Source organism: Bombina bombina, chromosome 8, assembly GCF_027579735.1.
Source record: "Bombina bombina isolate aBomBom1 chromosome 8, aBomBom1.pri, whole genome shotgun sequence".
In the NCBI taxonomy this organism is placed as follows: Eukaryota; Metazoa; Chordata; class Amphibia; order Anura; family Bombinatoridae; genus Bombina; species Bombina bombina.
The window spans coordinates 58,805,065-58,822,210 of record NC_069506.1 but is presented as its reverse complement, the minus strand read 5'-3'; the positions used below and the strand labels follow the sequence as shown (position 1 = coordinate 58,822,210).

The 17,146-nt window shown below is 36.0% G+C and overlaps 1 protein-coding gene across 2 annotated transcripts in view; it reads left to right on the top strand.

Moving 5' to 3' along the window:
* Positions 1-13,816, top strand: part of ESPN (espin) — a 556,807-nt gene extending 542,991 nt beyond the window's left edge. For both annotated transcript variants that reach the window (XM_053690388.1, XM_053690389.1), the window contains 3 exons: positions 2,948-3,027; positions 3,135-3,146; positions 12,176-13,816. In XM_053690388.1, the coding sequence (XP_053546363.1) occupies positions 2,948-3,027; positions 3,135-3,146; positions 12,176-12,323 (240 nt within the window). In that variant the 3' untranslated portion in view covers positions 12,324-13,816. The remainder of the gene's footprint in view (positions 1-2,947; positions 3,028-3,134; positions 3,147-12,175) is intronic.
* The last annotated feature ends 3,330 nt before the right edge of the window (positions 13,817-17,146 follow it).

The window sequence follows — 17,146 nt, the reverse complement described above, 5'->3', positions numbered from 1 at the left end:
TTTACAAAACAAACAATGTAGCATTTTAATAAAATGAAACTGACCAAGAGGCTACAGCAAGTTTAATCTAATTAAAGGGACAAAATACTCATATGCTAAATCACTTGAAACTGATGCAGTATAACTGTAAAAAGCTGATAGAAAAATATCACCTGATCTCTATGTAAAAAAGGAAGATATTTTACCTCACAATTTCCTCAGCTCAGCAGAGTAAGTTCTGTGTAAAAAGTTATACTCAGCTGCTGCCCAGCTCCGATAAAAAAAAATGAACTGCAGCCAATCAGCATCAGCAGTGCTGGGGTCATGAACTCTTTTACTGTGAGCTCATGATATTTGACTTAACTCTCATGAGATTTCCTAGTAAACTTCCTTAAACTGAATAGGGAAATAATATGAGTGTGCACAAAGCTCACTCCCTTGCCTGTCCCGGGACAAGCATACTGATTTGCTGCTTAAAGTCCTTTGCGATTGGGTTTGAATACTTAGGATATTTTGAGGTAAAATATATTTCTTCTTTAGATAGAGATGTTCAGGTTATATTTTCTAGTCAGCTTTTTACAGCTTTGCTGCATCACTTTCAAGTGTTTCAAAATTTGGGCATCATGGCCCTTTAATCAACAGTTTAGGTTATGAATAAGCTGTCAGGGATTTATGATTCTGCAAACTCAAACATTTATTGGCAAAGGAGCTGAATATATAATATTGTTCCAACCATGGATTTCAAACACTTAAAGGGACATGAAACCCACATTTTTCTTTCATGAGTCAGGTAGAGAATACATTTTATAAAACGTTTCCAATTTACTTCTAGTATAAAATTGGCTTCATTCTCATGTTATTCATTGTTGAAGTGATATCTAGATAGGTAGACACGCATGACTGGAGCACTGCATAACAGGAAATAGTGCTGCCATCTAGTGTTCTTGCTAATTGCATTGTGGCAAAATTGCTGCCAAATCGTACTGCAGACACATATACGCTCATGAGCTTACCTTCCTGCTTTGCAACATAGGATAAAAAGAAAAGGAAGAAAATGGGATAAAAGAAGTACAGTGGAAAGTTGTTTAAAATTGTATGTTCTATCTGAATCATGAAAGATTTTTTTTAGGTTGTTTGTCCCTTTACGGTCATCTGTATTGTACATATGTATATTCTAAATGTAGCCACCAATCAGCAAGCACTACCCAGGTGCTGAACCAAAAATGGGTCGGCTCCTAAGCTTACATTCTTGCTTTTTCAAATAAAGATACCAAGCAAACAAAGAAAATTGATCATAGGAGTAAATTAGAAAGTTATGCTGGAGTCTTGATGACGTTGCTACTACTTCCTGCATAGCGGAGAGTTGGTTTGCTGCAAGGCTGTTGGTCTGAACTTTGCAAGGGAAGTAACCGCTGCACTGTCACTTGGTTCCTGTAAGTAGGAGGTGAATACATCTATTGAGCCAATAACAAAAGGCATATGTGCATAGCCACCAACTGAAAAGTGGTTTAAAATGACATGTTCATGAACATTTGACTTTTATGGACATTTATGTATAGTGTTGAGAATACTCTTTATCAATCCAGAAGTAATCTTAGTGTCCAACATTACTGCCATATTGAAAATGTTACCTGCAAAACTGCTACCGTAACTGCAATGTTGCATTAATGTTTGCACTATTGCAGCATTTGCTTATCCCCAAAAATGTCTTTTTTCTCCTATATTCTTCAGGAGAGGTATACAAATATATTTATAATACCATCTAGTAATAAAGTTGCTAGATTAAAGCCAAAAATAATTGCAATGGAAAAGTAAAGACAATATTGAGACATTGGCATATATTGTATTACTGGTATTTAAGCTAAAGGTGCCATAGTTTAGAAATGGTAAACTTATGCAATGACTATGCAAAGTCTTTATTTTTATATTTTATTTATTTAGTTGGTTCGTTGACTATATAACAATTTTAAACATTTTATGTGGGCTCAGAGCATACAGTAATGAGTCAGAGTAATACACAAGTTCTATATTAAAGTGGGTGAAGAATTGAGCAGCATTTCATGCGTACAAATAGTGTTGTCAATTATTTATAAAGTGGCTTCAAATTCTGTAAATCTGGCTACACAAGTATGAGCGCTTAATGACACTAAAGGGCTGATGATCAAACACATCTTGGAGAGAAATCATGCTAAGGGCCTACTGATCAAAAAGTCAGCGGTATGGAGAGAAATCACTGAAAATGTTTGTGTTTTTTTTTTTGTTTTAGCTTTATATTTTAATGTAGGTGTCTTTCCTTCACATACAGAATCTGGCATAGCGAAATAAACAGCTCTCATGCTACAATTTGGCTTGCTAAAATTATTTGAGGGAACTCACAGGAGTGATGGGAATTGTTAGATAAATTTGCCAGAGTGGAGATCTTTAGATCATCATGCTCTAACTCTTCGGGGGAGTTTCTTCACATCCAGAACCCTTTATAGCAAGATAAACAAGCTAACATGTTCCTTAATAATATTATTTGAGGGACCTCACAGTACTGATGATATATCTAAAATAATCTCTTAAGAGCCGAAAACTTTAGATCATCCCTATATAATGATAAAAAAGAACTAAAAATAAAACAGAATTTCTTTAAAAAAAAAGACAAGAGGAAGAGAACTCTACTCCTAAGAGCTAATAATATAAATACTATTTGTGTTTCTAGTAAATAATCCTTTCTACCTACAATGTTAAAGCTCCCATTAACTAAACATGTTTGTAACAGGTGCATAGATAACACCATAATGTATTTTTAAGATTCTTCAACACATGAGCATTAGACCAACTGTTATTGTAAGTTGTTGACGAAATTTAGTAGCAGGAAACAAAGTGGCACAATATCAATTTTCCCTATTATGCTCTCAATTTAAATCTTATTTTAGGATATACATATTTAACATATCTGTTGTAACCATCTAATCTATTATAGGAACAGGAGGAATCTGCCCGCTTGTCTAGCATGCCGGCCTGGCGTAGAGAAATCTTAAGGAAGAAGATGGAAGAAGAGAGGTAAGATTTATTTTTAATCAGAAAACCATTATATATGATAAATATAACTGTTTAAATGTGGACTAATCCATTCTTTTGTGTTTTCTTTTTCATCCTATTTCTGACAGAGAACAAAAAAGGTGAGTACTGCTTATTTGGATATTTATTTTAATTCTGAATGAATCGCTTATAATTGTATCAGTTTTTTTTTATTGATTGGAACTAAACAATGTTTTCATATTAAAAAATAACTGAATTAAAGGGACATTAAACTCAACATTTCATCCCACATTGAAAACTAGATTACAAGCAGAGTGCAAAAATGTTTGCCCTATTGTGCGTTAAAGGGACATGAAACCCAAATTTGATCTTTCATGATTCAGATAGAGCATGCACTTTCTAATTTACTTCTGTTATCCATTTTTTTCGTTCTCTTGGTATCTTTTTTTGAAGGGATGTATGCTCACGAGCGTGCACGTGTCTCGAGCACTATATAGCAACAGTTTTGCAAGAGTATTTTTCATTTGCAAGAGTAATAGATGGCAGCACTTTTCCCTGCCATGTAGTGCTCCAAACATCTATCTAGGTATCTCTTCAATCAACAAAGAATACCATGAGAACAAAGCAAATTTGATAATGGAAGTAAATTGGGAACTTTTTTTAAAATTGTATGCTCTGTCTGAATCACAAAAGATTTTTTTTGGGTTTCATATCCCTTTAATATCATTACAAGTTGAAAGCATTTTTATCGCTCAAGATAAAGCTTTGAGCACATATAATACTGGATTTCTGATAGCATGAGTGCACTAAATCCTTCACATAATAGACTTTTATAGGAGTGCACTGAAAAACTCCTAAAAAAAACACTTGTAATCTAAACGATAATATTTCATTATAAATAATTAAAAAAAGAAGTTATAATACACAAAAATTACTTATTTTGTCTTCTTTTCCTGTAATTTAACTATGAACATTGTGTTTCCATCACCCCAGAAAGTCTAGAATGCATTCTGTAGAATTGAGAACCCTGACACACTGACATTCTCCTGGTTAATATGGGCAGGAACTTGTTTATATTTGTCCCTAATTGGCCATAGCAAAGTAAGTTATATAGATGACATTCAAAAGGCTTTTCAAGGTCTTGTGCCCAAGTCAAGTAGATGAAAACATGTAAAAGCATATTTATGCAATATTCATATCTAATAAAGTGTTAGACTGTGTATTTACTGTAAATATTTAACATTCCAATGTTCTGCACATAGCAGAATATGTTCTAAGTATTTATAAATAGATATTCCTATATATATGTGTATATATCTATACCTATATATAATCATGTATATATATATATATATATATATATATATATATAAATGTAGGTATAAATATATATTGTACCAAAATACCAACCGATGTATGTAGAAATACGTATTTATGAATAAATACAACATATTCTGCTATGTGAAGAACATTGGAATGTAATATATTTCATGTCAAGTTAGTGCACTTGAGAATATGCGATCAGGTTTGCGTGCAAGTAGGGTGTAGGGTTTTCCCCCCACTTTTTTTGCTCCATTGACTTATATGGGGGAAAAGGTCATTGCGCACGCCATATTGTATATATTTTTTTTTTTGCACACGTCAGGTTAGCTTGCGCGTAAAAACAGAGGGACACGGTATCACAAATGTCAACTTTATTAAAAGGACTTCTATGTGAGCAGTTCTCATGCAGCCCCATGACATCTTTATGTCACTAAATCAAATGTCAATATTAAAGGGACATGAAACCCAAATTTCTTTTTTTGTGTTTCAGATAGCGCATGCAATTTTTAAACAATTTTTCAGTTTACTTCTCTTATTAAAGGGACAGTCAACTCCAAATTTTGTATTGTTTAAAAAAATAGAAAATCTCTTTATTACCCATTCCCCACTTTTGCACACCCAACATGTTTATTTTAATACACCTTTTAACTCTGTGATTACCTTGTATCTAAGCCTCTTTTGACAGCCCCCTGATCACATGACTAGGACTATTTAGTTATTATCTATTGACTTGCATTTTAGCCAATTAGTGTAATGTCAGCCGCAATTCCACGGGCGTCAGCACGATGTAATCTATATAGCCCACATGAACTAGCAGTCTCCTGTTGTGAAAACCTAATAAAAAAGCATGTGATAAGAGGTTGTCCATAGTGGCTTAGAAACAGGCAGAAATGTAGAGGTTTAAATGTTATAAAGTGTATAAATATAACAATGTTGGTTGTGCAAAGCTGGGGAATGGGTAGTTAAGGAGTTATCTATCTTTTAAAACAATAACAATTTTGGTGTTGACTGCCCCTTTAAATTTCCTTCATTCTCTTTGGATCCTTTGTTGAATGTCCAGCAATGCACTGCTGGGAGCAAGCTGAACACATAGGGGCATATTTATCAAAGTGCGAGCGGACATGATACAATGTAGCGTATCATGTCCGCTGCACATCGATAAATGTCGGCAGCATACGCTGTCAGCATTTATCATTGCACAAGCAGTTCTTGTGAACTGCTTGTGCAATACCGCCCCCTGCAGATTCGCGGCCAATCGGCCGCTAGCAGGGGTGTCAATCAACCAGATCGGGTTGATTTCTGTCCACCGCCTCAGAGCAGGCAGACAAGTTATGGAGCAGCGGTCTTTAGACATGGGGCATCAAGCCCTGTTCGGAGCTTGATAATTTGGCCCCATAGGGTGAACCGATAACAAAAGGCTTATATGTGCAGCCAACAATCACTAGCTTCCACTAGTGCATTGCTAGTCCTGAGTCTACCTAGGTATGCTTTTCAACAAAGGATACCAAGTGAATGAGGCAAATTAGATAATAGAAGTATATTGGAACATTGCTCTATCTGAATCATGAAAGTTTAACTTATGAAACATTTTGATTATCTGTAGTAAAACAACTTTGCAATACACTTTCCTGTAATATAGTGCTGAAAAATTAAAGTTTTCCAGTTCTGATGATTGGAACTGAATATAACCGGCTTTACAAGCTTAACCCTGCCACATATATGTCTCTAATTGGCCTCAGCAGAGAATATCAGATAAGAAATGCAATACAACGGAAGATAATTTTTTTTACAAAATGTCAGTGTTGGCTGTGTCTACTTCAATAACAAGTCCTGATTGGCTCCTCCAAATAAGGCAAATGGTGGTTGTAACTAGTCTAACAAAAATGTAATTAACGCAATAGCTGCACTGTAGATTGTTTTTTTAGTTTTTTACTGCATGCTCCTCTATTGTTTAGTAATGACTTGAATGAAGATGCAAGTAGGTCAGCCAAGTTTTACAATTGAATTACTAATATAAAACTGTTAGCAGAATTCCCTTCATTTATTTCAAATTGAAGACAATATAAACAGTCTAGGTCTATTTGTATTGTAGTGAATATCCAATAAAGGAAGATGTGCAAATTTAGGATTGCTGATACAATTTGTACATTGATTGCTACTAGGAATTATTGTGCAGATCCCCTGGTTTGTATACACCCCATTTAACTAAATACTATCTAGTAGACACTTGCAAAAATTTGAATACAAATATGAACAATTTTTGTCCAAAATGTGTTCATTAACTAAACACATTTTGTTAAATGAGCTAGTGAACTTATACAAAATATGTTCATTCATTTAGTTTTCCACTTAATAGGGGCACACTAAATGAATGAATGAAGGAACAATTTTAATATTTAATAATTAGTTTGTTTAACTAAACTAATTTCATTAATTAATTTAAGAACAAAATTTGGACTAAATTCATTCAAATTCATTATTTGAATGTAGACTGTTCTGCATTGCTATCATTTATATGTGGTTGAGTCACAAGAAGACACACAAAACCACATTGAAACACATATTAATTGGTCTCATTTAGGTACAAATAAAGGCCAAATCTCATAAACTGAATTTTTTTTTCCGCACTTTGTTTTCATTTCTAAAAACACTTTAGCAAGTTTGATGGCTTCTCTTTTACCTTAAAGGGACAAAACTTTCATGATTCCAATAGGGCATGTCATTTTAAACAACTTTCCAATTAACTTATCAAATTTGCTTTGTTCTTTTGGTATTCTTTGTGGAAAGCTAAACCTAGGTAGGCTCATATGCTAATTTTTAAGCTATTGAACTGCCTCTTATCTCAGTGCATTTTGACAGTTTTTGACAGTTAGACACTACTTGTTCATGTGTGTCAAATAGATAACATTGTGCTCCCTCCTGTGGAGTTATTTATGAGTCAGCACTGATTGGCTAAAATGCATGTCTGTCAAAAGAACTGAGATAAGAGGGCGGTCTGCAGAGGCTTAGATACAAGGTAATAACAGAGGTAAAAAGTGTATTAATATAACAGTTTTGGTTATGCAAACCTAGGGAATGGGTAATAAAGGGATTATCTATATTTTTAAACAATAAACTGGAGTAGACTGTCCCTTTAAATAACGTTTAGTATTACAATTCCCTGTATTTAAATGTACTGTAGCTTTTCATCATTTGACAAACATACCTGACAGCCTCTTTTACCGACTCTAGATATATTTCTATAAAGTAATTAACTCATTACCTCCTTGTCAGCATCTTTTTTTCTTAAGGGAATGTTCCTAAATAAATTTATCATAATTTACACTATCCGTTTTAATTCTGTCACACTTTTCTGAACCCTTTCCAGTTCTACAAGTTCCTTTGTCAGCAGTGGTACAAAAAACTGTACCCCATATCCAAGGTGAGGTCTTACCAGGGATTTAAATAGTGGTAGAATTATGCTTTTTTTCAGTTGCATTTTCCCTTGTTTTATGCATGGTAACATTTTATTAGCCTTTAAGCTGCTGCCTGGCATTGAGAACTACCTCTTAGTTTGTTTTATAGTTATTCATATGTACATTTCATTCTTTGTTTTCCCTAGGTGTATTCAGTTTACATAATAGGAAATTGTTAGCTTTTTCTTCCCAAATCTACAGATTGAATTATGCTTAATACTAACGTATCAACAAAAAAGATGGAAACACTACAATCAAACCAATTTTCGCAAATTATAAATCAGTAGAGTCCTTAAGGCAGGGCCGGACCGGGAATAAAAAGCAGCCCTGGAAAAATATGAAGACCAGCCCTATTTTCTGTTGAGTCAGTTGAATTCACATGCCCTATTTTTCTCAAAGGAGATTATTAGGACACTCCTTCCCCAATATTTTTTCAGAATTAAATTATATTACTTTGTATTACATAAAAATGTCAGATTCATGTTATATAGCACTCCCACAACCCAATTGCATCCATTAATCACCCCTTTAAATTGTAGCTTTCCAGCCCCAGCTGCTGCAGCCCACCAGGAAATCTCCTGGTATCCTGATAGGCCAATCCGGCCCTGCCTTAAGGGGAGTATGTAATTGCTGGGTCTCACATCAACCAAAATGCCAGTTTTAATAGCTGATCTTATTTAAAATCATCAGGATACGAACATAAGGGATTAATGATAGATCTGAACTCCTAAATGACTACCACATTATGTAAGCCGCTGCAAGAAAAGGTCCAGTTCAGAAGAAAACACTACACTTCTCATATGTTTCACCTTCTTATACACAGTAACACGTAGGTAACTTCGCCTGTCTCCCAACTTAGCATATTGTTTTTCACTATTTTTGTGATGCGGCGACAGATTTTTTTCGATTGTTTCATTGGAATATGGTTGAAATAAGCTAACACTGCTCAGCAACTAGCGCAGAACTAAGTCTTCTCTTAATCCTATAAAGAGTAAACAGAGGCATGAAGAGCACAACCTATAGAGGTGGCAAATGAGAACTGATGTTCGGCGCATTATTTTGATTTGGCGCACAGGCCAACAAAAATGCTTGAGATTGCATATATGAGTGTATTTTGCATTAAATTTTGCACAAAATAAATCATAATTTACAAGAATTACAATCTGCACGCTATTGACTGTTTGATGGAGTTTCCTGTGTCTAGCTTTTACGCAAAAAATTGTTATTAAAGGGATAGTCTAGTCAAAATTAAACTTTCATGATTCAGATGGAGCAGGCAATTTTAAGCAACTTTCTATATACTCTTATTATCAATTTTTCTTTGTTCTCTTGGTATCTTTACTTGAAATTGCAGGGATGTAAACTTAGGAGCTGGCCTGATTTTGGTTCAGAACCCTGGGTAGCGCCTGCTGATTGGTGGCTACATTTAGCCACCAATCCGCAAGTCCTACCCAGGTGCTTTTTCAAGAGAACAAAGAAAAATGGATAGTAGGAGTAGATCAGAAAGTTGCTTAAAATTGCCTGCTCGCTCTGAATCATGAAAGTTTAATTTTGACTAAACTGTCCCTTTGAGGCGTTTTATTAAGTAGCTAGGTGCAGAGCTGAGTGCACTGGTACTCATAGTAGATGATCAGTGTTTTTACATTAATTCCAAACAAATAACTCCATACTCTCTGGTATGCCCTTATAGTGGATAATTAAAGAGCCTTATTTCAAAAATCATAAACTTTATTAACAAATTAACAAAATTAAAAACTGTAAGAAAACACAAAGAGCAAACGTTATCCGCAAGCTGAGAATATTTTGTTATAGTTGACTTAGTCATTTAAAAATTATTAATGTTATAATAAATTTAACAAATCAAAATATACTTCATTATTGAGGAAGGCTCAGGGTACACAATAAGTTCTCTGCTGTGTTGTGTAGCAAAATTATTGTCGGTTATGGGGAAACACACCTAAAAATTATTTGCTTTTTGTGCTGTCTTGTATTTGTTTTATAATTTGTTAATTTAGCAACAAAAAATATATACTTTTGAATGAAAACGTTTCCATTATTAACTATGAGGGAGGCCTAAGCATACACAGAGTTCTTTTTTATTATATAGCCGTTGGCAAGATGGAAGACATGCCTGACTTCCACCATCACTGTTCCTGGGTTTGTTGTATGGTGTTAGGAGTAATTTTTTGTTGGCATGTTTTTATTTCCCCTTTGTAACTCCCTATAGGCTGCTTGCCGTTTGTGCCAAGATTGCCATAACATTTTATAATGCCAGGTGAATATGTTTTTGTCAACATATGAGGCATGATCACTCAGGGCTCATTTCCAAAGAGCCGTAATTAGGTTTGTGCGAGGTTGCAAACCGAAAAAATGGTCGTTTTTCTATTGCATCTGATGGCGCGTTATACCTCAATATTGCGTCCCATAGAAAGTATTTTGCGTCCCATAAAAATATTAGAAGCTGTTAAGTGATAGCTTATACCAGGTTTCCAATGAAAGCGGAAACAGTTAATACACTGTCGGAGGCTGTCGATACATTCAAAAAAATTACACCCAGCTCATCTAGGTGTAAAAGAGGAAACATTTTTGCTTTTTGAGACCTATTACCAATTGAAATTTTAAAACCTGCAAATAATGCAAGTGTTTCAAAGTAGAAAAATTCTTATGGAAATATCAGTATGTATTTACATACAAAAATATATGCAAGTACATATCTACAAAATTTAAACTAGACCTATGCCTTGGGCAGCATTACATATTACATATATTAAAGGGACACTGTACCCAAATTTTTTCTTTTATGATTCAGATTGAGCATAAAATTTTAAGCAACTTTCTAATTTACTCCTATTATCAAATTTTCTTCATTCTCTTGGTATCTTTATTTAAAATGCAAGAATGTAAGTTCAGATGCCGGCCCAATTTTGTGAACAACCTGGGTTGTCCTTGCTGATTGGTGGATAAATTCATCCACCAATAAAAAATTGCTGTCCAGAGTACTGAACCCAAAAAAAGCATAGATGCCTTCTTTTTCAAATAAAGATAGCAAGAGAACAAAGAAAAATTGATAATAGGAGTAAATTAGAAAGTTGCTTAAAATTGCATGCTCTTTCTGAATTACAAAACAAAATTTTTGGATTCAGTGTCCCTTTAATAAAGTGGAAAATATAATATTAAAAAAATATGTTATTATAAATAAGTGTATCTTTGTTTTTGTTTCTCTTTAGAGTTGATTACAGGTAAGGAGCGCAGACGTTAAACGTAAATATTAGTGTATGGTCAGGTTACTATAGCAACTAGTTCATTTTCAAAAACTCGTTGAATGGAAGCGTTAACACAACGTAAACTTGCACCTACATGAAAAGAGCGACTGTGCGCAAAATATTTCAATGGAAACCTGGTACTGAAATGGAGTCATAAACTACTTTTAGCTGTCAGCCACTTCGGTAGCTTTCGGCTCCATTTTTTACGGCACAATGGAAGCGAGCCCTCAATCAGCAGTACTTTCAACAATCAGACCTTATATTTTTATCACTGATGAATACTGTACATTGGAAAGAAAAAGATATTCAGTACATCATTGGGCTCAATAATACAGATTTCACGGATGAAAACAGAAATTGTTTCTTATGCATCGTGAATGTAGTTGGTGACATTTTTTGTTTGGTAGATTATAAATGATGGAGTATAGAGTTTCTATAGGGTGTCTATAATATATATGTATAATGTATGTATATATATAGTATATGGATTGTCTGGTGGACATATCCTGCCTTTTCTGTCTGTCTGTTATTCCCGGACTAGAAAGAAATTCCAGCAGAAAGTAGCCTTTTACGTATATTTGGGTGGTCTAGCGACTTTTTTCACTCGTCGCTAGTAACTTTTTTCCGCTGACTTGTAAGCTATAGTGATATCACAGGGATAAAGTATCAGTTAAAGGGATACTAAACCCTTTTTTTTAATGATTCAGATAGAGCATACAATTTTAATCAACTTTCTAATTTACTCCTTTTTAGGAGGACCATTTTTAGCTCAGAACCTGGGTTATGCTTGCTTATTGGTTTGCTAAATGTAACCACCAATAAGCAAGCGCTATCCAGAGTACTGAACCTATAAATGGGCCGGCTTCTAAGCTCACATTCCTGCTGTTTAAATAAAGATAGCAAGAGAACGAAGAGAAATTGATAATAGGAGTAAGCTAGAAAGTTGCTTAAAATTGTATGTTCTATCTGAATAATGAAAGGAAAAAATTGGGTTTAGTATCCCTTTAAGGAGAGTAAGGAACAGACTTTTGTCTATATTTGCTGTATGTGAAAAAAATATGTTTCTGATATGGATTAAAATGTTTTAACTCTGCCCCTGCCTAACCTCTGTGCATCTTCACTTTGCAGAAAAGAACAAGAAGAAAAAAAAAAAGAAGAGGAAGAGAGAGAAAAAGAACAATCAGAAAAGTTACGAACACTGGGTTACGATGAAACAAAGTTAGCACCTTGGCAGAGGCAAATTATTTTAAAGAAAGGAGATATAGCAAAGCAATAGTTATATTGTATTTCACATTTTCCCCTTTAAATGTCATGTCCCATATTAGATTCTTCCTCTCAGCTGTTCAGTTGGTGAATGTATTGGGAAAAATGTCACTGGTTCACAAATTTCATTATCGGTTCAATGCGAAAATTAAAGGGACATCAACTCAAAATGTAATTCTTCCTAAAGTGTTTATTTATGCTGTATAATTTCATTATTTATTTTGCCCAGTTTTTCTGTAATATAACTCTACTAATTGCATTTTTTGTTTACTATCCAGAGAGACCTCATAATCAACATGCTACATAATAATTGTTTGGTTAGTGTGGTACCCCTGACTGACCACAGAAAAGCAGATCTATTGAAAAAGCCTCTTGATTTTGTTTAGGTTGTGTGTCCCTGGACTTCAAAACAATGCAAATGTTGCTAACAAAATAGATTATTGGAGGCTGGTGGGTATAATATTGAACCATATGTTTCAATCATCCTTTAATTGTAATGTGTTCAAAAATGATAAGGTGAGTTGGCTGTATTGAATAAGAGTCCCTCTTAGACTTGCATTGTTCCAGTTCTCTTATTCCTGAAAACAGGAAACAAGATAACACTTTGAAGAAGTTTGCAAAAGCTTTATACAGGCATGCTTAAAGGGGCATAAAAATTGCATTTAATGGGATAGAAAAGTAAAAATTGAAATGTGCATAGCTGCATTCCAATTTTAAATAGAAACATTTTTGCAATATAGGGCTCTATGTACTAGAGGTGGCATAGAGTGTAAGAAACAGCGGTCTGAGGTGGCGAGGAGAAATCATCGCTCGCTGCGGGTGATTGACAGTCCCTTCTCTCACGCGATTGGTTGCACGAAAGAAGGGGCAGGCTTTACACGCTCACCTGAGCCTGTAACGAGACATACGGGCGGCGGATCCTGTTCATCCGCTGCCCGTATGTAGAGAAGGAAAGCGGACAACTTCTTGAGTTGAGAAGCTTATCCACTTGCCTTTAAGTACATGGGGGGGCCATACTGTCATTAGCAAAAACGCATCTAGTAAAAGTTATTACTATTTTTTAGCGGTATACGCACATATGCTGTGAGGGCCTGCACACCAGTATTCAAGCTCAGAGAGGTGGTGGTGGCGTGTATGGTGAATGCGAAGACTAAGTCACTGTTACTCTCTGAGACGTCTTGGTGTTTCAATACTCATTAAAGGGGCACTTGCAGCATATGTGTGTATGCTGCTGAAAAAGAGTAATAACCTTTTTGCTAATGGAAATATATTGCAAAAATGCTTCTATGTAAAATTGAAATGCACACATTTTAGTTTTGATCTTTCTATTCCTTTAAACCTAATGAGAATTTTTGGTAATCGAAATCTTACACAAATATCCTGCATTGCTGTATTTCAGGACCCTCTGAATGCATTTTCCTGTGCTTTTTGTCTTTGGTTTGACTGAAGCTAGTATAATGCATGGGTACAAATTGTAAAACCTAGCGGACATCTGTTGCTTTTTAAAAGTGAAGCATAGGCCTTTGTGTAAGTTAAAGGGATAAGAAAGTCTATATTATACTTGCATGATTCAGATAGAGCATGTCATTTTAAGACACTTTTAAATTCACTTATATTTTCCAAATTTGCTTTGTTCTCTTGGTATCCATTGTTGAAAAAGAATATGTTACAATAATATGTTATATTACAATAGTGGGAGCTAGCTGGTGATTGGTGTTTTCACATATTTCTCTCTTGGGATTGGCTGACTAGCTATCTCTCTGTAGTGCATTGCTGGTCCTTCAGCAAAGGACATAAAGGGTATGTAGTAAATTTGATAATAGAAGTAAATTACAAATTTGCTTAAAATGATATGTTCTATCTTAATCCTGAAAGGAAAAAAATTATGTTTCATGTCCCTTTAAGTATGCTGTTATAATTTACAACTCATTTCCCCTTTTTTAGAACTAAGTTTGGTTCTATAGTAACTTTTATCTTCAGAAAACGTACCATATGATTCATGGGAATATTCTCTTATTTTTTTTTTTTAAATTCTTTATTTATTTCGTGAGGTAGACATGGTACAAACATCTTTTCTCATGATAGACAATGATTCAGGAAGATATATTAGCACAAATATTGTTGCATACATCACAATATAATTAAGGTATCAGAGGATGTTTAAGTATAATCCGCAGTGAAAATGAATGTCCACAGTCAAATATGCTCTCCCATGGCTCCCCAAATTTTCCAAAAAAAACAAAACAAAAAACAGTACGACCAACTAATCCACTCTTCCCCCCCGGGGTGTCAGATTCTCCTTTCAATGCCTGTTCCTACAGAATTGCAAATAGCTACTGTATCATTCAAAATCCAGTCTCCACTCTCCTCTAACCTGTGCTTCCAGAATGTATTCTGAGTTGCGTATAGGATATAGTATCTTCACTTGTTGTGAGGTTTCTAGAGTCTGAATATACACTCCCCATTTCTTCATAAATCAAGCAGTACGTGTGGCAATGTCTCCCATAGTGTCTATTTGTTCATACAAGAGTTGTGTGAGTATTTCTCTTTTTAGTTGCGCTAGTGTTGGTGGCTCACTGTCTCTCCATTTCCTAAAGATCATTTTCCTTGCTAACAGTAGGACATTGTTTACAAATGGGGTTGTGTTTCTGTCTCGGCTTTGACAGTCTAGTAGTGTGATCATTGGAGGTGTGAGTGTGCCTATTGGAATGTTTAGGATCTTTAGCCAGTGGTGTATCATGCCCCAGAACTTGGTCAATTTGGGGCAGGACCAAAGCATGTGCATCAAGTCAGCCTGAGTCTGCGTGCATCTAGGACAGTTCCCAGTGTGTGCAGTTTCCCATTTTCTATAGAGTTTTGGAGTAATATAGGCTAATTCGAGCATTCTAGTATGCATTTCTCTAAGATCCATTGATAATGTGGCTTTTCTTACTTTTTGAATGCTCTCCTGTAGCTGCTCCTCATTTATTTGTGTTCCTAGTATCTCGGTCCATTTTGCGCTTATATGAGTTGTCGTGCTTTTATTATCTGGCGCCTGTAACACTTTGTAAATGGGGGAGATAGATGTAATCCCCTGCGTGTATAAGTGGCAGATTTGTGCTACCCCCTTAGGGTCTTCAGGGACCTCTGACCTCTTAAGCACTTCAGCCGCATAATGTTTTACCTGTAGATATGCGAAGTGGTGTGTGCGGGGGAGGGTGTAAGATTCTTGTAAATGTGCGAAAGTGTGTATTGTTTTTCCATCTCTGTCAAGAACTTTAGATATCCTATCCAGTCCCAAGGTCTTCCACTCCCTAAATACCTTCGTAGTCATACCCGGTAGGAAGTCTGGGTTTCCCTGTAGTGGAATGTACTTACTGAGTTCGTGTTGGCAGTTTAGTCTTTTACAGAGTTTTTCCCATGCTTTAAGAGGTTGTTGTATGAGTGTGTAGCCAGTCAGTATTTTGTCCGTTTTGTCAGTAGTCAGGAATGGCAGTACAGCTAGTGTCCAGGGTTCGACAATTTGTTGCTCCAGGTCAGCTATCGCGAAGCGGGACTGCACTGTGACATAATCTAGGACATATTTCGCCTGTGCTGCCCAGCAGTATAATTCTACATTGGGGACTGCGAGGCCTCCCGCATCTATTGTGCTCATCATTCTGGTTGAGTGGATTCTATGTTTTTTCCCCATCCATGTAAAATCAAGGAAAAGGGATCTCCAGAACTTCACATCTGCCTTATGTAGCAGCAATGGTAACATCTGCATCGTGTATAGCAACTTGGGGAACAACACCATTTTGATGAGACTTATTCTGCCTGAGATAGACAGTGGTAGCTTGGCCCAACTGGCCACAAGTTCCGTCGCGTTACTTTTGAGAGGTGTATAGTTCAGATTATACCAATCCGTTGGGTTTTTTGAAAGACGCACCCCCAAATATTTAAAACTAGTCTCCACTCGTTTAAAATTGTAAGAGAGTATAGGGATGTCATTGGCATGAGAAAGCCATATCAATTCTGTCTTATCGGTGTTGATCTTATACCCCGATATTTGCCCAAACTCCTCTATGATATTTAACAATATGGGAATGTTGACTCTGGGGTTTTGAACATATAGCACCATGTCGTCAGCAAAGAGGGATAAGTGTAGCACTACCTCTCCAACTCTGAGACCTTCAGTATCTTGGCGGATCTTACTTGCCAGTGGCTCTAGAGCCAGGTCAAAAAGAAGGGGTGACAGAGGACATCCCTGTCTTGTGCCTCTACTCAGGGAAAAAGGCTTTGATGGTGTCCCATTGACAAGTATAGATGCCTGGGGGTCAGAGTATAGGGTGCGTAAAGCGCGTATGAAGTTCCCAACTATTCCAAACCGCCCCAGGGTGTAGAATAGATGTCCCCATAATACCTTATCAAAGGCTTTCTCCGCGTCTACAAGGAGGACGCAAGCCTCCTCTGGTTGTGTCACTCGGGTCTTCCCTGCTCTTTCCCAGTAATGTGTCAGTAGAAATTGCAACGTGCGTACATTTGCTACTGATGACCTGCCCTTTACAAATCCAGTCTGACTTGGATGAACCAGTTCTGGTAATACCCTCGCCAGCCTATCAGCCAGGATTTTAGTGAATAATTTGTAATCCGAGTTCATGAGCGAGATCGGACGATATGACTCGGGGGTTAAGGGATCTCTCCCCAGCTTGTGAATGAGGGTTATGTTCGCCTCAGTAAACCTTCTAGATATTTCTGCTTTTCCACACAATAAATCATTGTACATGGAGGTTAATGGGATTGCTATTTCTTGTTGGAGAATTTTGTAAAATTCCGCTGGGAGGCCATCCGGACCGGATGCCTTTTCCAGCGGAAGCC